The sequence below is a fragment of the Haemorhous mexicanus genome, chromosome 1 (genome assembly GCF_027477595.1).
Source record: "Haemorhous mexicanus isolate bHaeMex1 chromosome 1, bHaeMex1.pri, whole genome shotgun sequence".
NCBI classification, from domain to species: Eukaryota; Metazoa; Chordata; class Aves; order Passeriformes; family Fringillidae; genus Haemorhous; species Haemorhous mexicanus.
The window spans coordinates 150,104,547-150,128,605 of record NC_082341.1 but is presented as its reverse complement, the minus strand read 5'-3'; the positions used below and the strand labels follow the sequence as shown (position 1 = coordinate 150,128,605).

The following is a 24,059-nucleotide window of genomic DNA, read 5'->3' as shown; positions in this document are numbered from 1 at the left end:
ATTCAGACTTAATAAGAAAGAAAAAAATGTTTTGTGCCTCTTCCTGTCTGTCATCAAAAAAAAAAAAAAAATAGTAAAGCTGCATAAAAGAAAACAGTTGGGAAAGGAGCATTACTGGATAAATAAATTCAGAAAAAGAAGAAAAGAAAATAAACCCTTTTTGTGCAAGTAACACAAACAGGGTTATTTCCCTCATTTTTTATATCTGCTGAAACCAGCCCTGATGCAATACATTGAAAACCTCCCTGTTTTTCTCAGCCCATAGATAAAATGTGCCTTCAGTAGTGACTTGCAGCAGGAACCTCATCTGTTGCAAACACTTTGAGCCTTCCTTATTTCTCAGAGAGGAAGTATGTGGCCTGTTTGGCAAATGCTGCTCTACATGACAGCGTGAACTTCACAACACTCTCATTCGACCGGCTGCTCCTCGACTTGATCAGCTAAACCTTGCTGGCAGCGTGAGAGCAGTGCTATGACTACGGCTTTTCTCAGGAATACTGCAACCTGGAATGCCATGCCCAGCATTTAAAGGTAATCACTGCTGTGATATATTTTACATTAGCTGCGTACGAGACCAAATGTTTCAATTTTATTTATATACAAGGGTGTTCTATTTCATTAACAATGACAGTATTCAGACCGGGGATTTCAAGTACCACCAAAGGCAGAAATAGAAGGGTCTGTCTTGATCCTTTTCATAAGGAGTGGTACTAAAGATAGACAGGACAAGGAGTATTTCTACTGAAACCTAAGAGTAAGACAGATGCTCAAAACCTTGTGCTAAAGCAAACTGCATTTCACTATAACCAAAATAGGAGCCCACAGATTAGTGGGCTTTTTATTCAAAGTGTTAGAAGTGTGGATAGTGTGGTATTTCTGTGTTATTTCATGTTTGCATGTGTCTCTGAATTACTTGGATGAGAGTATTTTGTTATTCTTTCTAAGCGCAAAGGTACAACTACCTCAAAGCTGGAAGGATGTTCATTTTGATTAATGATAAATTAAGGGAAATACACCAAAAAAATAATCAGTTTCTGAAATCTAAGTTGTTTTTCTTTTTCTTTCCACGCATGAAAAATTACAGGATGCCAGTGCTTTCATTTTCAAGCTAAATGAGATTCAGACATTACCTGTGAACTTTATTGAGAATCAAATTTTAAGACCTTGGAAATGCAGATGTGAATATCAGGAAAGAAAAATAAAATACAGTATAGCATCTCAGGAATGATAAATGCTCTAATTTTACTAGTCTATAGTATTCCTTGTAGGAGGGCTTTATTCATGTGCTTATCTTGCCTTTTTATTCCTCTTATTACTTTCATTTCTTTATATTAACTAATTCTCAATCATATTAAATATAACTTTTTCAAAGTTCTCACCAAGGAGCAGAATTTCATATGTTCCATGCTATTTAACTGCTGCAGAAACACGTTTTCTCAGAGAACAAATTCTGCAAGAGGAAGTTATTGCTACATGTGCTGCACACAGGAACGGAAGGGGAAAACTGTACCACAGGTTTTGGGGTCACACGATGTAGGTCAGTGGGATTCCAGTCTTGACAGGTGAAGAATTCATATCTGCTGAGAGTTCTGATAAATAGGGCACAAAGCAGGTCTGGGACTGCAGATATTTCCTCACGTTCCTTTTGGCAGCAAAGATCCCTAAGCCCTAACAGCTGTGCGTGCAAACAGCCCTGTGACCACCCTTCCCTGACACTATGTGCAAAAGTAGAGAGGGGAGAGGAGGAAGGACCAATGCTTGGAACACTGAAAATGTGATCATAACAGTTAAAACCAAATTCTCATGCAAGCCCAAGGAGGTGGCTGGTGAGCAGGTGAGCTGCAGGTAGATTTTGGTTCCCAGCAGCCCAGCGGGCTTGGGGTAGATAAGACACAGTGAGTTTAGAGTCTGTCATTTCTCTTTAGTTCTTCCTACATCACCCTCAGTGAATTATTTCCTTTGGATCTGGCCTAATTGTCTGCTTCTGTGAAGGAAGGATGGCACTTCTATTTGTATCCCAAATTCTGTCATCAAGTTTTTATATAAGGAACAAAGTTTTTACAATGAGGGAGGTGAAACACAGGTTGTTAGATTTCCCATCCTTGTAAACATGCAAAGCCAGGTTGGACAGGGCTCTAAGCAACCTGATCTAGTTGCAAATGTCCCTGTCCATGGAGAGAGGGTTGGACTAGGTGGCCTTTAAATCTCCCTTCCAACCCAAATTATTCTATGATTCAATAAGGTCAAGTGAGATGCAGTGGCTGTAGCAAATTTGCAATTTCAGAAGATTATAATCTATAAAACTGTTACTGTTCTTCTATAGATTTTAATGAAAAGAATTGGTTCATGACATCTTTAAAGCTTCCAGTAAGTCTGGTTTTGCAGAGTGTCTCAAAATTTCAGAAAACCACACAAGAATTTATCATGCAGCGATGGAATGAATTTGTATTGTGCTGACAATAACTCAATACAAGGACAAACTACTTAAGCCATCAAGTTCTACCACTCACTTGAGAGCAAAGCACTCCATTGTTTTAGAAATAGGACTAATTTGTACAGTCTTACTCCAGAAACAGTGATCCTACTTTGTACATTCTTACTCTAGTGATATGCCATTGCCGGCAAACAAGTGGAAACACTTTTTGCCTCCCTATTTCAAACAAAACTTCCATGTCCCACTTTCAACATCTGAAGGTTGAGTCATACCTCAGAACATTCACTCCACCACCTTTGACTGGACTATAGGAACTTTTACTCTGTCCATGTGCCTAATGACAAGTGGCTTTAGTAGTAAAACCTAGTCTGAGGTCTCAATTTCCTTTTAGCCACTTTGGCTAAGTGAATTAACAGCAAGAGTCAGAGCTTTTAATTTTTTAATTTTCACTGAGCACTTCTGCTTTGAATCTGGAGAGCATCTTGAACTCTCTGTCCCTTTCAGGACTTTATGCTACCAGTGGTAGTGACAGTAAAAGAGCACAGAAAATGCAACGAGAAACAGCAGAGTGCCACGTTAATGATGGCAAAGCCCAAGACATCACTGCTCCTCACTGCACTGAAAGCACTTTATAGCCTTTGTATTTTCCACAAGCCAGATTATTCCACATCTAAGGCAGCAGCACGGAGCTGCACATTGTGCCCTGATGACCAGAGGTCCTTGGAGAACAACAATGCCTGGTACAGCAGAAGGGAACCAGGCTGTGCTCTGCAAAATTACAAAGTAGGAACTTCCTTGTTGTCCAGTATTGAATTCCTCTGTGGTTTAATTGCAAATAATGTATAGGCAATCCTGCAGAAACACTTCAGGTATTTCTAAAGCAGCATTTAGAGTCTAGATCCTTAAACACCATCTAGAAAAACGTAAGTGCCGTAGTGAAACGTGCCGTGATTTTAGAAAGACTGAAAGCCTGAAGTAAAATTTTCAGAAGTCTTTCCACCACACAGAAATACTACATATCACTTTCCAAAGAGACTCAGGCATACCTGAAATTAGGAGTAGGAAAAAGGCCAGTGGTCACAAGCTTGACACTTGCAGGATGATTTGCTTTCCCAGCCCTCAAACAACAAAACCCAGCATAAAATGGTACTTAGAGGTAGGACTCTTTTTTTTTTTAATTTTCTCCCAGACTTTTGGGACACAAAATTCAAGCAATTCTCATCTAAATATCAATTGCATGTGTCAAAATTATAGATGGACATCAGATGTTTACGCTGTTATTCTTGCCATCTACCTGGAATTGTCAATATTTCTGGTAACTGTAGCTTAGATTCTATACACTGGGTAAGATTTGAGCCCCCCCTTTTAAATTACTGCAAAAATACATCTACAGAGCTCAGCAGAGTTTATCAGCCCAGGTACTTATCTCACTCTCTCGGCTGACATTTTCAGCCCTGTTGAGCTCTCTATAGCTGTGCCCAGGAAATTTTTCTGGCTAATTTGAAGATGAGCCATGAACATCTATAATACCTGTAGCCAAAATACTGGCTGCACTACTCCTATGGGTTTACCTCTTTTTCTTTATGGGATACAAGTAAGAAAAATGTTTAACAACTTAAGTTGGGTCTTGCGGAAAAATACTCATAATTAGATCAGAAAATTATGATCTTGAAAGCAGACATTGCCTGACAAAGTGAATTCTGGTTTCAGGTTTAGAAATTTAGGTGCATTTACATGGAGAAAGATTTTTTTGTTTTGTTTTCTATAAAGAGACCTATTTTAAAATGTGAATACGCAAGTAGTTTATTTAAATTTAAGGGTGCTGTTTTATTCAGCTTCTAGACTTCTATCAGGCAACACATTTTTGTTCTTGCGAAAGTAGGTTTCAGATGCTTGTCAGAAAGACACTGGCACAGCTGCACCCTCCAGATGTGCCACAAGCCAGTTCTGAGTACATAAAGTGAAGGGGTAATGTTCCATTTGGCCAGTGAAATAGAGAATTCTAGCAAAGAGCCTTTGGGAACAGCACTAAGAAGCTTGGAAAGCAGATGAGGTGGAGTCAAACTGTGCACTACCATCTGTTCTAGCACTGAGCTCCTTGCATTTGGTAAGGGATGAATTTTCTTTCCTTTGAATGGCATTTTATTCTGTAGGATGTCTTCCTAAACTGTCTGTAAGATGTTAAAAATTTACTGTATTAATCAACATACTGAAATTCTGCCAATCTTATTCTGAAAGAAAATTAGCAATAAAGTCTTGCTGATGTCAGTGGTTCTACTTCTCAAGTTGGACATCTTTCCATCTGACTGACCTTCATAATTCTCTAGCATGTGTAAGTGAAGAGCAGCACACCAAAGTCAGTTATCATTGAAATATTTAAGCTAGAAAAGGCCACAAGATGCAGAATACTCACACAATGCTGCTAGAGCTCCTGTTATTATTTTCACAGGGCAATGGACCGAAATACATTCTTAAAAAATAATTACCCATCAGCTGGCGGTGGTCTTTTTCTTTAATGAACAGTTTTTAAATAGATACAGCTTTTTGTCTTCTGCCTCTGAAAATATACCATAGCATGATACACTTTCCACATTCAAAATATTTATCTCTCTGTCCTCCGTCACAGAGAATTAGGATGGCTGCAGTAAAGTTGTGAGAAGGAACTGCTCCTCTCACACTATTTAGTTCCACAACTGTCTGATACTGCTTCTTGTACATCCACCAAAACTTTTTAATACAGGTATCTGAAGAATTTGCACTGCTGGCTTTATGCAGGAGGACTGATTTGAAATCAAACATTTTTTTAGGCAAGGTGTTACTTAAAAAAAATTTCCTACATTTGCTGAGGGCACAATTGCATCAGAAAAAAGCCCAAACCTAGCAAACTGTGTTCTTTGTGATCAGTAGTAAACCAGCAAAATATACACACAGTGTTGAAAACCAGGGACATCAGTCTAATTAGATCCTTTGTAGCCTCAGAACCCCAAATGCTGTAAAAACATTTTGTATGTGAAATGCCCATACGGGCACAGCTCTGCTGCTACTTCCTATTGTGCTGAGGTACTGGTAATGGAAACTTTTACTACATCATGTTCTTCTGAGCAACTTCCCTAGCTGTGGTTTTCTGCTATTCCCCTGATAAAAGCACAAAAGTGGTGAGAGTTTAGCAAGTATGTAAAACTCTTGCATGAATTTGACACCAGAGTTCTCAAAAGCAAAACTGTACGAAATTGGAGACGCCCAAACTAGGTCATTTCTCATCTGTTGGCACAGCAGGTGTTATTGTGATGTTAAATTTCAGTGTCTGCTTTGATTTAGTTCCGAAGAACTCTGACGGAATTAGCAAGCACAATGGGAAACACTGTGAAAACTCCAAGAGCATCTGAGGAAACAAACACGCCGAGCCAAACGGGTAAGAACTCATTTCATTCCTTCAGGAGAAAAAGCCGCTCTCGGTACGCGATAGACTCAGCCATGTGTCGCTCCTCACCCGCCTGACAGGAGCAGGCGAGTGCATGGCTGCTGTGGCACAAGGAGGGCAACACCAGACAGTGCTTATATTTAGCTACGTTTCAGCTCATTTTCCAAGAAGCACTTTAATTAAAACCCCAAATGTTAAACGTATTATTTGCTGGTGCTCCTTGAAAGACGTTCCTTCCAAATCAGAAAGCACTGAAACACCACTTCAGAAACCAGGAATGCTGTGTTTTGACATAATTGCATGGGATATTTTATACAAATTTATCCTTGAAATTTGGGGTTCCTTCATTTAAGGTTAAAAGTTTTAATGATGTATTGCATTGAACCTTATGTCCATCCACTGTCAGAGAATTGCATTAAAAGTAGCACACAGCCAACATGTCACCAGATTTATCCATAAAGGCTAGAGAGGAATACAAGTTTCACAGGGCAAGCTGCCAAAGAAGAATATAACACATCTGACCTCAGCATCCACATATGAATAAATCAAGTTGCAAATCCCTCCCTGCCACCTCTGTAGGCTGGTAGAGGTCATGCATTGGAGGAGGAAAGGAAGAGGGATTTTGTGATCAGCCACTACAAACTGTGAGTGAGTGGGTGGAGAGCCAGTAGTGCCTCAGCCCTCATGGTACACTAATATAGGCAGCTGGTACTAGAGCTGCAAGAAATCACTCCCCAAAGCTGAAGAGGAGAAAGCAGTTTTGGTTTTTTTCCTTTGGGTTTGGGGCGGGCTTTTGAGTAGGTTTATTTTTTTGTTTGTTTGTTTGTTTGTTTTTTGTTTTGTTGTAATTTTGGGTTTTTCCATCAAAGATTTTCCGATTGGGCTGCTCATTATTATAAGGATAGGGAATCAGCCTGGTTTGATTTTTGCTTCAAGGAAACCCAGCCCTGCTCTTAGTATGGTTAGGAACTCACTCAGATGGGCAGCCTTGCAGCCCTAGGTCCTAACATAGAACATAGCAGAGACCAAAATCTACTCAGCAAATTGCTAATTTTTTTTTTGCTGTTTTTTGTTTTTTTGTGAAGAAAAGTGCCTGATGCTGATATTTCCAACAACTGTTGACACAAATACCACATATGAACACCAAAACAGAGACATGCATTCACTCAAAGTAGGACTTGCTGATGAGCAAGCCTGACTAGCTCTTTGGATCCATCCATCTCTTAGTCTGGGTCAGACCACTATGTTTCATAATGGCTTAGATATTGCTAATGAAAGCTGGGAATACAAACATCAGTACTGACATCCAAATCCAATAAAAAAATGAACCTGGTACCAAAGCGTGTGTTGGGGTTCATCCAGTGAGTTTGTATCTGTTTGCCTTCCTGAGTAGATCAAACTCCAAATCACATCACAAACCACAGAAGATTTCTACCAGGCCAGGAGCAGACTTGATTTAAATGAGGTGGAGGATCAAATCCATTGATATTCAATAGCTGAAACAGTTATTAGGAGAAGTAGGTTTGACACTGTCTCATTTTAGGGAGACAGAATAAAATGAAGGACTGAAACAGAAGGGAAAGAATGAAAGAGTTTCCAACAATAAGGGGGAAGAAAATAGATAACTGCAGTCTGCAGACTTGGTCTGTAGTGTTCATCAGACCCCTCTGAGCCCCTTGTGCTCTGAAAGCAAAACCTTGTGCTTTCCTGAGCACCAGTGTGCCAGTCTTGGCCCTGAGAAAGGGAACAGTGCATAAGCTGTATTTCCCAAGGAGGATTTGGAGCCCAAAGATAACTGCACCCTCTCTGCCCGCACACTGTATGGGCATTTCTGGCACAACCCAGGGACTGATGACAGAGTGACCAGAGCAGCAAGGGATCATCAAGGGTTGTGAGCCTCTCTCTGTCCTCTTTTGGGACCGTGAATCAAGGGTTAATCCTTTTGGGCTGCACCTGCACAAATCTCAGTTCCCAAGCTGGCTGGTTTAAATCTAGCTTGGGTACCAAAGTGTGACTCTGCAGCCACACCTTGTGGTGCTGCAGTTTCCCAGATGAGTGCCCTCCTTCACCCCCTCTGGTGCACCCCGTGCCATAAATCATAATATTTCTGCTGGCCAGTAAAGCTGGATGATGCATGGAGCTGAACTCCAAAGAGTTCATTCCCACTCCAGACATGGACCACATCAGTGCCCAGCACAGCAGATTTTTGAGGGCAATGACCTGGATCTGGATTCTCTGCCTATGCTCTTCCTATTCTCTAATAGTGCTTCATTCTCCATTCCCAATGAATAATTTGGAGGATACAATATTCAGTCTCACACTTTGCAAGACACGTGGGTGTGAAGACATCTAAAATTAGCATGTATTTCACATTCATTTCCTATTCCTAAAAAAACCACCCAGAATTAACACCTGATGCAGTGGAAATGATTGTGCTTCGATCTTTCCACTCTAACTTTTGGGTTGTTCCATTTCAGATGTAACCTACACTTGCCCTGTGGAGGAGAGTTTGTGTTAGATAAACTCAGGCAAATCTTTTTTCTTTTACACTTTGAAAGTGTGGGGAGTTCATCAGATGAAATCTATTAGATCACTGTGAAATTTAGGTGTGGAGAAAGCATGTAATTTGTTTCGTTCCTGTTTCCAGGCTTTTTTGTTTGTAAGGAGCTGGCATGGTTCTGTGAAATATTGTACAGTGTGGTGGAGCATTTTGCATGACCAAAAAACCCAGTGAGGTTTGACTTAAATATCAATCAAAATGAAGAGAAGAAGGAGGGGGCTCACTCCTTTCCTTTCACTTTAATATAACTGTATGCAGTTTAGGAGGAAACATTTGCATGGATGTGGAAGATAACACTCCGATATATCCCTTCCTTTTCAGAAGTAAAAATTACATGCAAAATTGAAACAAAAATTAATATAAATATGAAAGTGTGAGCAAAGTAACACAGGTCTTGCTAGAGTAGACAAAAAGTCACCTTCCCCATGGTGCATAATGAAATGCAAATGACAGTGCACAAGGAAGGAGAGTAGAAAAGCACTTGTTTTCCACTCTTTCACTATGGTAGCAGAATATTTATAAATACACAGGATAATTTTTTTTAAAAGCATTGCTAAAGTCATTAAGCTAAAAATAATTATATTCAATGTAGCATTACATGATGTTTTATAACCTGCAACGAGAAATTAAGTGATGGCACTTTATCCTCATTTTGCTATTTTTAAAATGCATATTCTGGCCCGTATTTCTTCTAGTAGTCCTGGGTAAAGATTTTGTTTTGACAAAGAAGACTCAGTGCCAATGCTTAGGTGTTATTAGGCTCAGGTACTAATTAGCTACATGGACAGGAAGGTGCCACTAGATTTTCTGTGCAGAATAAGGAAGCCATCAAAGGCTTAGCACAGAATTTCTTCAATAGGGTTGAACTAAGTGTATAATAAATTATATTTGAATAATCACAGTGGTTGGCTGTACTGGACTAGTCCTGTTTAATTCAGTGACACTAATCAACTGAGAAAATCATGGCAATATCAATATTAAACACGCTCTCAAAATAATCATAGAATGGTTTAGGTTGGAAGAGATCTTAAAGATCATCTAATACCATTCTCACTGCCATGAGCAGGGATGCCATCCACTAGATCCAATTGCTCAGACGCCATCTAACCTGGCCTTGAACACTTCCAGGGATGGGGCATCCATGACTTCTCTAGGTAACCTGTTGTGCTTCTTTCCTTAATGTTTCTTTCAGCCTTTTACAGTTATCTTTGTGAGTTGTTTCTAAGACCCTGAGACACATAGCTAAAAACACAAAGCATTCAATCAGGGTGTTGTGCCTAGCTTTCCCTCAGAAGCTGTCTTCCTTAAAGAGAAGTTGGCAACAAATCTATATTAAATGAGAAAAAACTAACAAGATACAGAAGTGTTTCCATCTATCTAATTTCTTTTCTTCCTACCCTGAATTCACACCCATTTTTGCACGTGTTGGGCCGCACAGAGTGGGAAGCATGGAGATCAAACAATGTCTGCAAATGTAGTGCTAGATGGTGTTCCTAAGGACCAGGCTGATGATCCTGGTGGAGGCAGAGGGAAGCTCTGTCTCCCTCTGAGATCATGGAGGGTACTGAGACGTGCAGAGGGGGGACCTGCTTGCAGGAGAAATGCAGGCAGTGTATGGCACAATCCCTCTTGCCAGGACTTGTGACAAAGTGCTCAAAACACACAGCATGACCCATTTCTGAACCTTCCAGCTGTCAGCATTTACTGGGCACCACAGATTTCAGCAGGATGAGGAGCATTTCATGTTTGATGATCCCAGTCTTGTGTACAGTGCTCTACCCTTCAGAAACCTGGAAGACTTGATATGTCCTGCACAGGGTGCAAGTCACAGATTCATCCTGGCTGATGTAAAAGGTCTTCTCATCTCTTTGCTGACCTCAGCTCTGCAAACTGCCATTTTACAATGGTTTCAACTTAAACACCCCTGTTTTCTTTCACTGAAGCTCTTGCACAGTCTCCATGCAATGGTGAGAACAAAGTGCACTGGGTGATCATCAAGCTCCTTTAAAAAATGATGGAAATGGGCAACAATGGCCACTCTCATTACCCTTGATCTAAACAACCATTGAAAAGTATCAGTGGTGTAAAATTATGAAACAATTCAACATGCACCTTCCTTTTCTTAAATCTAACGCTACCAAACTGTAGCTGGAGGTAATTAGAGACAGTGGCATTAATCAAAGTGGGTTACTTCCTAATACCATAAATACTAATTTTTTAGTTTCAAACTGAATATGTCCTTTAAATATGGTAATTGCTAGAAAAAGTGCTCTAAATTTAGTTGCTTACAATTAACCACATGACTTTTCATTTCTAGTATCTTCAAAGTCCTTTAATACATCTATAAGTTTTTCTTTAGCTAATTATGTTTGTTAAGTGACATTTCAGAGATTTTTTTTCCCCATTTGACCTACTACATAAAATCTATCATACTTAAAGAAAAATCCATTTTAGTCTCAGAGCACTTGTTTTAAGGACCTTTTCTTTCTTCTTCTACAGGTCAGGAGAGTGACTTCCTTGCTGTTCTCTATGACTATCCTTCAGCAGACATAAGCCAACCTATATTTCATGTAGGGGAAAAACTACGTGTGCTATCAGAGTAAGTTGATCAATTTCTTTTTAAATTAGGTTTTATTACAACTGAAACAAAGCTCTGCTTTATGCAGAGCTGGCCCAAACTGGATGCAATTCAGCAAAATGAACTGAGTTCAGAATTTTCAAGCAAGGATGCTCAGCCATAGTGTAAATTTCCATGCAGTTTAAGGATTTGGGGTTACATATGGTCCTTTGATCTATACATTTCTCTTAGGTTTCTCAAGCTGGATTCAGATTCTATTCTAAAATAAGACTCAGAACAATTCTGCTTTGCAAAACAATTATATACATATATAAATGTAATGGAAAACAGAGTAAGAGCCAAAATAATTTGAATCACATACAAAAGGAAAATCACCCTGAATTTCTTTATGTCAAGTGTGTCTGTCATTTTCTCTCTCACCTTTTTAATCTAACAACTCCATCATGATTAAGTCTTAAAATTTCATCCCTATTTAAGGCTAATGTAAAAAAAACTTTTAAAAAGTATGTGTATGGTGGGTATTTCTTTTTCTGTTTTTTAATTGATTCTGCATTTTCTTAGTGAGGGAAAAAAGAGAGATTTCTCAGCCAGTTCCACTCAAAAAATTTAAGAGCCCCAGAAGTAAGCAGGCTTTGGAGCACTAGCTCAGACCGACCTTAACCTTAGTGCAGTATTGCCAGACACAAGAAGGAGCACATGAACAAAAAATGGAAGCCAGCAGCCCTGATGTTCTTCTAGGCACAGCTTGTATAAGCACACAGTGACCTCCTGGAAGTTACTTGGCCCACAGTCACTACTTGCACTGCTCAAAGTGAAATGAAAGGTTCCGTTTTTTGCAGCTGGTAGAGCAGATGGATTCAATGGGAGGATGGATTCAATGGGAGAGCAGACACATTGACAGCAGAGGAATCCTTGGATGACTTCTAAAATAATTTAAAAAATTCTCAACCAGACAGTGAAATGGCTGGAGGAGAGAAATACTCAAGAGAAGCATCACAGATGACTGATGAATTCTCAGACTCTTCTCCAGGCCACTATGACCTGCAGTGGCCTTTGTCAGCCCCAAGACACAGGCTTTAGAGGACATTTGGTCTGACCCAGAATGGCTGCACTTATGTTCTGCTGACATGGTGCTTTCTCTTCCTCCCTGAACCTAAGGGTCCCAAGACTCAGACTACACCACAGATAAATTTTCTGCTGATGGAGAGCTCCTCTAAACCAGGGGGGTTCTTCTCTGCCAGCTTCCAGTAGTGTACCTTGCTGCAGTTTGCAGAACATACATGACATGGTACAACAACTGCTTTAGCTTGGAAATTCCAGCTCAAAGCCTCACTCTCAGGTTTCATCAGCTACAGGCCCTCACACACCACAGGACTGCCCATGCCCTCATCACTGGGAATTATATGTATGATGTATTGTACGTACACATGTGCTGCAAAGTAAAATCTACTGCAGGAACAACTTCTAAAAGAATAGGCTTTGGCAGCAGAAGTTTTTGATATGTTTGTCTGTTGTGCAGTAAACAAGGGCTTCTCCTGATGGATAAATTAGATCCAAAGCTCCCTTGATGGGAACTTTCCTCTTATTTTGAATCATGAATCTTGTTCACAGATAACAAGACAGACCAAAGCTCTATGCAAACCCCAGTGTCCTGATGAAGGACCTGTTCTCCCCTGCTGGGGTACATGCTGATGTCAGTAGGAATTGTTTGCCTGCAGCCTCTTCCTGCTCATAAGCAGTAATTCTTTTTCTGAAATCATTCAAAGAAGTAAAAGTCAGTAAAAAAGAAGCTGTGACCAGAGCACAAGTGATGAGGAGTCACCACAGAGGAGTCAGCAGAAGCAGCAGCTTTTCAGTTGCTTTTACAACAGCAGCTTTTCAGCCTTCTACCAAAGTAATGATGTGCAGTGGCAATCAGCCCCACCAGTCCTGCCAGGAACAGGGCATATGGCACCTCCATAGGAAATGCAATTCCTCACAGATATTTGTGACTGCTCTGGGTTGGCAGATTTATATAAGCACCACTGGCACAGTTTCTCACTCTCCACACTGGTCAGGCACCTTTCATTACCAGATGAACTGCATTTGTCTGGCAATAGTCAAACCAAATGTCCTCCAAGACTGACCCAAATATACGAAATTTCTGTAGCTCCTGTAGCAGGAGAGATGAGCTGCTTTGGGATTTTAAATCATCATAGGGATTTTTCAGGGTTAGTAATATTAAAGTTTGGAGGGAGAGAGATGACGAATCTCTCAGTTTTGGTTGTTTTTTTTTTTTCTTATTGCAATTCTTGGTTCTCTCTAGGAGAGTTCTGGGGAAAAAAGGATGAAAACAACCTAAAATTCCTATAGATAAATTCATTTCATCTGGAAAACCAAACCCAAAACTTCCCCTTTTTCCCTCAGTACAGACATTCTGGACCATGGTCCCAGAAGCCATAACTCATGACATTAAACCTAAGTGATTTCAACTCAGCTGTTCTGACACACACTGAGACTCTGATCTGCAGTGTAAACATTATTTTGGGAGCATTTATATGAACATCCACAAAACCAGCATTCAAAAAAGACACAGCTCCTTGGATTCAAATTCTTAAAGTGAAGGTACAAAGAACCCAACAGTCATCAGGATCCTTACAGTACAACCTAAGCTTTGCAGAATCCCTGTGAAAATTCTTGGTACCCTTTATTGCTGAAGGGATTCAGGAGTAAAATTCAGAATTCAGCACCACAGCAATAACTTAAGATTTATTGGAAAAATACATATGCCTGCAGCTTCAGCTACAAGGTCTATTTGATTGGAGTCTGGTCTGCAGCTCATGGAAGACAAGGAAAAGAGCAAACCACAAAGCAGGTTCAGTTGGACTGACAGCCTGTTCCCAAGCAGACAGGCTCCATTTCCCAGATCCTCTATCCTGGTGTTATAGGGCTGTCCAGACACAACACACTCAGCTGTAAACTGAATATCTTGGACACCAGTACAAGTCTAGCTGTGGGAAAGCAGAGCACAGCATGGCTTAACCACTGAGTATTTATCCTTCTTCTTTCAACTGCAGAAAAATATTTTATTACTTACGTAACTTAAATGGAACAAAGTAGCTTATTTCTGTGTCCACATTAAATTCTCAAGAAGGTTTAGAAATGGAACTACTCTAAATGAAACCAAAGAGGGTTCCTTTCTGAATACACAGTTTCAGAAGCACACAAAAAAGGTTGCAGGCTAGTCTGTGTAACTTCACTAACATCCAAATGATGAGAAGCTCTGAAAATACATCTGAAAATATCCCTTCTCTTGCTTTCACACAGTGAAGGAGGCTGGTGGAGAGTCCATTCCCTTACAACAGGTCGAGAAAATTATATTCCAGGAAAATATGTAGCAAAGGTTTATCATGGGTAAGTGAATGCATTTCTATAGCCTTTTATCACCACATTTTTACATATTCTCCTCTGATTACTCTGAGTCATAGTCCAAATAATGCCAATAGTGACTTGGCAGACAAAATTTTATTTATTGACAGTCTAAAAGACATCTTTTGAAAACCAAGAACTTCAAATCCACATATAAATTTAGACTAAGTGAAAAGGAAAATCCTTCTTTTAAATGCTGGAATGAGCCAAAACCACCTCCAATCACATTTAAGATATTTAATATGCATCTGTTGCATGGACTGATCTCTAAGTTAAAGATATTGATGAAGAGAGCCTATTTAGAATGGTTTTTTTACTATTTACATAGAGTAAAATCTTAGCTAGGTTTGCTCATGGAAAACAGGCCAAAAAGAACAAATAGAAATGCTAATGAGTCATTCAAGAATGTAAACTTTCTCACTGGATGAACTAAGGAAATTTCAGACATTTCTTGTTGCCATAGTCACCACTCAGGGGAGAAAAAAACCAAAACCAAAACCAAAAAAAAAAAAAAAAAAAAAAAAAAAAAAAAAAAAAAAATTTAAAGCACAGACTTGAAAGCTTTCTGGAAAATGTTTTAATACCTGTTTAATTTTAAGGATAGGAACTGTTAATGTCCCTGTAAACTCTGCAAGTTCTTCAATTTTAACATGCTTTTACATCCTCCTAAAACAGCGATGCTTTCCCAAAGGCAGGGCACAGATGTGGGGCAATGGAAGCTACTGTCTGAAACTTCAGTAGCAGCAGACTAGATCAAACACATGAGAACAACTTTAAAATATAATTCCATTCTATTCCATTAGTCTAGAACAGCTGAGCAAGCCCAGGTGCATGGCGAGACACTGGCTGTGGCAAAACATGGCACTGCACCAGGTTATGGTGGACATTTGTAGGACTAATTCCACTTTCCCTTACCCACAAAGCCCATTAACCTAAATGGTTGGACTGTTCCCTAGAAGAAGCAAAATAATTGAAACTTATTTGGGGTTTATTTATGATACAATTTGGGTTTAACAAAAGTGGTTTAAATGAAAAAGAGAGATTTAACTAATGCCACAGATGTCATCAATATACCACATGAATCTGTCCCCAGCCATACAGATCAAAGCAGCTCCAAATCTTTGTTTTCCCAAATAAGTCCAAACCTTATTACTCTTCTCTTAACCTCACAAAGGTTAATGGAACTCAAAACCAGCAAAATTTTCTCCATAAACTGGGGAAATATGCCTGAATATAGATGAGAGAATAACTATAGAAAGCCACAGTGTTATTTTTGCAGTCACTTTTCCTGGCTAATGCAGCACTTTCACAGCCACATGCTGCTCACTGTTTCACTGGTGTCCAGATTTCAGAATTTGTTTTTTCCTGCTTCACAGCTGGTTATTTGAAGGGCTGGGAAGAGAAAAAGCAGAGGAACTTCTACAGCTGCCCAACACCAAGGTCGGCTCCTTCATGATCAGAGAGAGTGAAACTAGGAAAGGTGAGACAATACAGATTTTCTCCCTCTTGAACTCAGGCATCTACAGTTTTACAGCTCTTTCATTCACTCCCTGTCCTGCTTCACATGGACCAGTCCAAAACCAGAAAAGGTATATAATGGGAAGGTGAAGGCACCCAGTGCAGTGTGCCAGCCTTTACCACTCACCTACTGGAAACAGGGTTCTTGATGGCCATGGAAAGTTCCACAGGAATCAGCACAAACAAGACACAGTTGTTTAAACACTATTATTTACTTTGGTTGCATGCAAACCTGATGAGACAGTGGGACTTTCAATTAAGGAAAAGTCACAGTTTTGCCTTTGTCCACAAAGGATTGATTCAAGAAGGTGTAAAATGCACACCAGGTAGAGGGGGTGGTGGATAAGTGTTTACTATATAAACAAGGGAGGTCTTTTATTTATTTTAAAAAATGGCTGGCCTTCAATTTTATTTTCTTTCTTTTGCTACATGGGAATTATACTGTACCAACTTTATACTATTATTTTCTTCAATGGGGACATAGAATCATAGAATGTCCTGACTTGGAAGGGACCTACAGGGATCACTGAGTCCAGCTCCTGACCCTGCACAGGACCACTCCAAGAATCCCACCATGTGCCTGAGAGCATTGTCCAAGCCCTTCCTGAACTCTGTCAGGCTGTTGCTGTGACCACTCCCCTGGGGAGACAGTTCCAGGACCCAAAAACCCTCTGGGAGAAGAACCTTTTCCTGCTATTCAACCTAAACCTCCCCTGACACAACTTAAGGCCATGCCCTCAGGTCCTGCCACTGGTCACCAGAGACAAGAGATCAGTGTCTGCCCTTCTGCTGCCCCTGGTGATGAAGCTGAACACAATAAGCAATAAGGTTTCCCCTCAGTCTGCTCTTCTTCAGGCTGAACAAATCTCCCATGTGCAACATGCTGTCTTCTGAAGCACCAGAACAAATTCTAATATCATGATACTACAGATAAAAGGGAATAACACATCATCTCTTCTGACCTCTTGCATACCACAGGCCAATTACTTTCTTAATATCAATACTAAATTCAAAGGAATTTAGGATTGGCATTTAGTCCTTGCCAATAAATGCTGCAGAACAATTCTAAACAGAGATACAGAAAAATCCAGGTGGACTTCTCCTGCCATGACTGCATTACCAGGTCTCAGCTACTGCATTACTCAAAGCTGTACACAGAAGAGTACCAACCTGTGAGTCTGATCTCCCCATTCAGTGGAAGGCAAACAACTCTGTGAAGGCCTATTTCCTTTATGCCATTTCAAAAGATCCCATGCCAGCAATAATAAAGGAAAAGCACACCAGAAATTTGGTTGAATTTAATGTGGCTGAAATTAAATTCAACCAAAATCTCAGGTCATGTTATATTTATGTATATCTATAAAGCATTATAAATACAAAATGGCCACTTAGGTTTTTTCAGCTATTTCTGAGATGTTTTGAGTAATGTCACCACAACTTACAGATACTCTATTGTGCTACAGATACCCAAGCAGCCCTACTTTGGTGTGATTAGTTCTTCTCTCTCTCCAGGGTTATACTCCTTGTCAGTGAGGCACAGGCAAGTGAAACATTACAGGATCTTCCGCCTCCCCAATAACTGGTATTACATCTCTCCACGACAAACCTTCCAGTGCCTTGAAGACCTTGTCAATCACTACTCAGGTAAAAACAAGTGCAGAAAAATCATATTTTCCACTGGCAACTGTAAAACTATCTATCAAAGGTCAGAACAAGAAGTTTTGCTTATGTCCAAGACTTGCAAATACTGCCACAGAACAAGCAATGGAAAAAGTTTTGGTTTATACATTATACTTCATTTTTCATCCTAAATAAAAATATGCTGCCCTTAACAGTGTAACTAAAATCAATACAAGAACTCAGCTAAATAAGGGCAGATAGGCTCTGTCTGTATTGGTGTTTTATAGGATATTGTATAGCCATGTCAAGAACCCTGTTTGAGCCAAACACCAGGGTTTAGGGGTTCCCTAAAGAACTTCCAAGTGCAGTTTGGAGGTCAGCACAGGTCAGGGATGCCCAGACCCTCCCAGAGCACACCTAAAGTCAAAGCGTGAGCATACAGAAATGTTCACCTGTACAGAAGCCTTGCACCTGTAGATCTGGGTTCCAGAAACAGATTGCAACTCCGGGCTGACTCTGTTTGCCAACATGAAGATGTCTGCCATTCATCTATTTGCCATTTAGGCAGGCAGATAGCTTCAGGGCATGCAACACCAGGTTCTCTATTCACATTTTCCTAAAGAACCACTCCAGCACATAACCTTATCTGCAGTAGAAAATTTTCAGAACCATTGTAAGCTTCTTCCCTATCACTTTACCAGAAGTGCATGGCAGGAATTTATCAGCAGGGCTTGTATCAAGAGGCTCAAGCTGTTAGCTCAATTGCAGAGTCAGCTGTCACTACTACTAATATCAGTCCAGTGGATGACACTTTTTCAATGACAGTTTTCCAGATTTATGGGAATTTAACTTGTGTCAGAAAGGTAACTTGACAAACAACACAGTTAAGTGGCACAGTTCCTATGCATTATAATGAGAGTGTTCTAAAATGAGGAAGGAAATTGCAAAGAACTAATTGCCTAAAAGTTGCAAGAGAACAATAGGTTCTGTGCTTTAACAAGCAATGGGTACTCTGTAATTTTAAAAGTGTGAAGTTGCCATAGCTAAGTATTTCACAGGTAAAGATGGCCAAAGAGTACACTGATAAACTGAGGAGAAAAGTTATTCACTTTCAAAACAAGCAAATGAAACTTTCAAGTCCAATGACATAAAGAGAGTAAGAATTTGGACAGGAGATACATGTGTATTTACATGTTAGCTACTTGACACCTTTCACCATTTAGAAAGAAGGAAACAATTGAAGCCTAAAATCTGGGCTGAGGCAGAACTCAAAACGTGTAACAACTAACTCAGTTTTACTTGAGTTATAGGTGTAAGAGGAGACATAGTTAGATTTAGGTCTCCTCCTTCCCTCCCCACAAGAAGATACAAAATCTCACTCTGAAATAAAATTCAGAGTTGTAGAACACCAGCATTTAGCCACGATATTCTCTACTTTGAGATAAGAATAAGAATATCTGTGAGGTTCCTAATGGAGCAAGAAGAGGGTAGAGCACAGAAACATTGATGAAGGTGATATGTGAACCCCAATTCATTTCACAGTCCTGTTCCACAGAAGAGTAGGTGTTCACACAATCCAATCTGATCTTTTTTACACTCTGTTTGCATGGCTGAGACAATAGGAAGGGAAGCAGAACTCATTGAGGGCTCAGAAAAACTGGGTTTAATTTTCTGCTCTGTCACAAAATTCCTTCTAGTCTTTGAGCAAGTCACATTGTCTTTCCGTGTCTCAGTTCCTCACTTGTACTGTATGAAAAAATTGGGTATACCCAATGAAAAATTAAAAGGCAAAGGTATGAGGAAAGGAAAAATTAAACCTGTGTTTACCGTGTCCTTGCTGAGAATACACAATTTTTGACTGCTGCTGCTGAGTCCAAAACTGTTTATTTGAGCATGCACCAGGGAAAGAAAACAGTAAGCAAAGATTAACTGTCTGTGTGTTCATTTTCCCGTTCAGAAGTTGCTGATGGTCTCTGCTGTGTCCTTACAACACCCTGTCTCACCCAGTGCACTAACAACAACACCGTGATGAATCCAGTTCCTCCTGTGGTGATGCGGAATAAAAATTTCAACTGGAGAAACATTCACAGGTACCACATACAGCACAGGCTGCCAGAACCAACAGGGCTGTTCCCAGCCATGTGTATACTTGTACTTGCAACACAGAACACATAGCTATTTATTTCCTTCTTCTGAAAGCAGCTTTAAAGCTTGGACAATCTGACATCAAGCTAACCCATGAAAACTGAATGCCCAGCTCTCTAACTGATTATCTAGGTTTTAACTTTGAAAGAAGTACTGTTAGCATTCAATCATTTCTCCTATCCAGCTATTCATGTGTCCCTTTGGGACTCCTGAGTCCTTTGACCAAGGGGCAGGAGTGAGAGCTGGGCCACAAAGCCCAGTGACATCCACCACTGCTGATCCATCCCCACTGATGTGTAGGGGCTCACAGGGGAGCCTGGCAGGCAAAAGTGGCTCCCCTCTCTTCACACACCCAGGAAGCAGCACAGGTGTAATGAACACATTGTCCAAGAACAAACCTTTCCTGTTGTGTCTCTATCGACACACAGCCCAATTCATGAGATTTCTAATATCACAACTGCCACAAGAGAAAGTAGGTCAGGTTTCAGAAGCTGGGGAAACAGCCACCCTCAGAAACAAAAGCACCTTTTACTTTTGAAGGGTAAATTTCCCTTCACTACTCTTCTTCACAAAACATTCATGTGCTTATGAAGGCAAGAAAATTTTGTGCAGTATTGAAGTCATTTTTCCTACAGATTAAGAAGAGAATATAGATGATACTTTCTTCTCAAGTGCCAAAAAATGTTTATATATTACTGTTGTACTGTTTATTTGAGAAATGTTAAGTGACAGAAATGCTCGGTGATTTATGAGGCAGAAATGTTTTTATACAACAAAAATAATATTATTAGGTTTAACAACAGTTAATATTATCCCAAGAGGCTCAGTCCAAGTAGCTGAAATGGTAACAAAATTTTGTTCTTTTAAAGGCTGGAGGTGACTGAAGATACCAAAAGCACCCTGGCAGCAATGGATGACTCTTGCCTCAGCTATGGCCTGAGGGAAAGCATTGCTTCCTACCTCTCCCTAACTGAGGATGACAATGCTTCTTTTGCAAGTGCCAGAAAGAAGAAATCCCAGTCTCTCATATACACAGGGAACAAACATAAGAGTGCCCTTCACTTGCCACCTAGATACTATGACGACTAAATACAAGACAAACAGGAAAGAGCCACAAACTGACGAGTTAGGACGGAAACCAGAGCATCCTGTGGTCCTGCCATCCTTCAACAGCTGGGAAATACAATCTGCTAAGCTGGTGACCAAACACCAGCAGTGCTTTTGCATTTCCTCTTCTGAAGACCTTCTCAAGGGTGCTATCCCAGCCATGGCATATGCTGGGAATGTCCCCAGTGCACCAGAACTGGTTCACAAGCAGGATAAACTGAGATAGACTCTACGTCAAAAGCCAAGTGGTGCAGGTGACTCCTCAGCAGGGGCGATGCCCAGCATTGTACAGAGGTGACTGCATAGGGAAGAACTAACTGCAGCTCAAGAACTTAATTTAAGTCTAACTCTGGTGTTCTCCACAAGGCTGAAAACCTTTGCAGAACCTATGTACATTGAAATAAGGAGCATTTTTCTTCTCAAGATGGACTTACCCATTGTCATTGAGAATGGGTCAGAGAGACATCAATAACCCCAAGAAAGTATCTAACATCTGGCATCCAAGAAACACCTGATTATAGTGACTCCATACTTATCTTTTAGGAGAAAAAATTAAAATCACTGACTTTAAAAGTAGCATTTAATTCACTTGCCTGCAATGGCCTGCAGTGTCATAAAATAGTCACAAAATTAAGAAAAGGCTTAATTCACTGAGAAAAGCAGTTCCTACTTATACCTGAGATGGGAGTTCAGGCATATCCAAACATGTAATTCAGCTGCTCATAGTAAAGCAGATAAACAGAGAACAAAGTGGGGTTTAATTGAAAAGTAAGATGTGATGATGTTGTGCCTGTCTGCAAAGGTTGGCTTGCAAAGGTGTGGCTTTTTATGTGTACAGGGAGATATTTTAACTTTGACTTCTGAAGTCACATATTTATGTATAATATTTATATTAATAGCAGCTTTTAACATAATTAAACTAAGGGAACAATCAGTAACAGTGGATGTTAGAGACTTTTTCTAATTTCTTGTCTGACAAGAGCTATGTCAAATAGTAATTACACTTTCCATCAATTCACTTAAGGATGAGAGGGTTTTCTGAAATTTCATTTATTTTTTTTATCGGTATGTATCCTTTTCTAAGTCATAAAAGAGCACGTAGCATTTTCACAGAATTCACAGAATCACAAGGTTGGAAGAGACCCTCAAGATCATCAAGTCCAACCCATGTCCCAACGCCTCAACTAAACCATGGCACCGAGTGCCACATCCAGGCTTTTTTCAAACACCTCCAGGGATGGTGACTCCAGCACCTCCCTGGGCAGAAAATTCCAGTACTTTCCTTTAACACTGCTTGTGATTGCTTTCTAAACCAAGCAATCACTCTTGTTTGAGTGTGTAAAATGCTGCAATCTTTGCTCTCAAGCTGAGATAGTTTCAATCCAATATTCTCTTGTACCTTTTTGCACAGATTTGAATAATGAAGGTTTGGAGAAATAGAGAATTGGAGAGGTAATATATATATATATATATATATATATATATATATATACACACACACACACACACACATATATATATATATTTACTCTCTAAACAGCTCTTAGGACAAATGTAGGTGCTCTTTAGATCTTGTATATGGTCATTTGCACTAGCAAGAAAGGTTCAGAGATCAAAATATTTCACAGCCTGTTTAAACATATTTCAGGACTTAAAGGATGAATATAATTTGGCTGGTAAACATTGGACTCCAAAAAGCAAAACACACTCAGGAACTCTAGGCATTTGTACAATCTAATTACTGTTACTGATAATCAATCCATTATGGTGACTGCATTTTATCCATGAAATGTGTATGGGGAGCATTTCAGATTTCTAAGTCATTACTTGTATTTATTCATTAAAATAATATTCAGTAGTTATTTTGTGGTGCTTTTAGGAAATGGGAAACCTGGTGTGCAGCTGGTACAATCAGCCAGCCTTGCAGTGCCAGAAAGTATTTTGGGTGGAAGGCGACAAAAGAATCCCAGAGACCACACAACTGAAGCACTCAGACACACTCTGTGAGGAGGGGATAAAACATTCTGACATTGACAGGTTCAACAATCATGGACCAGTTCAGTGTGGAAAGGACCCCCAGACATCCTCTGATCCGACTCCTCCCTGTTTCACCAGGGCCACCTTGAGCCATTTGCCCAGGACCATGTCGAGGTTGCTTTGGAATACCTCCAGAGATGGATACTCCACAACCTCTCTGGGTGACCTATGCAGACAGTGTCATCCTCACAGTATTGACATGATAAAGTGACAAAAACTAATTAAATGTGCCATAGGAATGGCTGGATTTCACAGATGGTTATGGGGAAATTCTGTGAGGTCTGGCCATTTTTACAGTTAACTGAAAGACTTTACTGGGGACCTTTTGGGAAACAGGAGCTTGCAAGGGATGACAGCCACCAGGTGATTTTATACAAATCTGACACTACCTATGAAATGGTATCATGGAAAAAAGTAACCAAGAGAGGTGGTTGGTTTCTTTGAGAGAGAATGAGACTGGTAAAGGGAGAGAAAAGGAGATGGGACAAGAGGGAAGAAAGGTAATCTAAAGAGCAGCTTATTTACCAGGATCAGGGATATTTAGGGTCCATGTCAGAGAGCCCTGCACCTGACTGCAGTAGAAGAGCAATAATCCTTCTCTTTGCACCATTGTGTGATCTGCTTCCATGGCCAGATCTGGTGTCTTCCCTTGACTGGGTGAAAGAAGCTGGAAGCTATCCTTGACACCCACCAGGAATGCCTGGAGAGGACACTCAACACAGCTGCCCTCTGCAGCCCCCTGCCATACATAGCATTGATCCAGTCACCTACATCAAAATTACACTGGTAAATTAACTGAGTGATCAAAAAATGAAGTCAAATGCCAGGATAATGCTCTTAAACCATTTAAAATAAGACCAGAATTACTGATAACACTTATTTCTAATCATACCACTGAAAGATGAAATAAATTCTAAAAAGTCCCCGTGATAGCTTTGCACTGATTTTGTTCAATCTGTTTTCAGATTTGTTCCAAGCAAAAGCTATTACAGGGTAGGCACAGAAAACTCAAAAGCATTTTGCTATTTCAGGTGCACATTTTCTAGTAAAGAAAGTTTCATGTACCACTCCTCTCTGCATGCTCAGGAACAGCATGGTTTTATCATGCATAACAAATACAGAAACAAGGAGCACAAGGCTGACTTTTGCAGAAGAGCTCTATTGAGGGATTTTCCCTCAGGAAATGTGTATCTGGTATATATTCTCAGTTTCATTATTCTAGTCTGTGTGC

At 40.1% G+C, this 24,059-nt stretch overlaps 2 protein-coding genes across 3 annotated transcripts in view; one reads left to right on the top strand and one right to left on the bottom strand.

Moving 5' to 3' along the window:
- Positions 1–24,059, bottom strand: part of TG (thyroglobulin) — a 146,386-nt gene that overhangs the window by 37,882 nt on the left and 84,445 nt on the right. The window lies entirely within an intron of this gene.
- SLA (Src like adaptor) lies at positions 357–22,649 on the top strand. Of its 2 annotated transcripts, XM_059867346.1 has the most exons (8): positions 357–531; positions 5,753–5,846; positions 10,915–11,014; positions 14,300–14,386; positions 15,778–15,881; positions 17,432–17,563; positions 19,497–19,629; positions 20,554–22,649. In XM_059867346.1, the coding sequence occupies exons 2-8, from the start codon at positions 5,786–5,788 to the stop codon at positions 20,771–20,773; spliced, it is 837 nt and encodes a 278-aa protein (XP_059723329.1). In that variant the 5' UTR covers positions 357–531; positions 5,753–5,785; the 3' UTR covers positions 20,774–22,649. The 2 variants fall into 2 exon arrangements, with proteins under 2 accessions (XP_059723329.1, XP_059723335.1); XM_059867352.1 differs by lacking the exons at positions 357–531; positions 10,915–11,014 and having other exon boundaries at positions 5,768–5,846.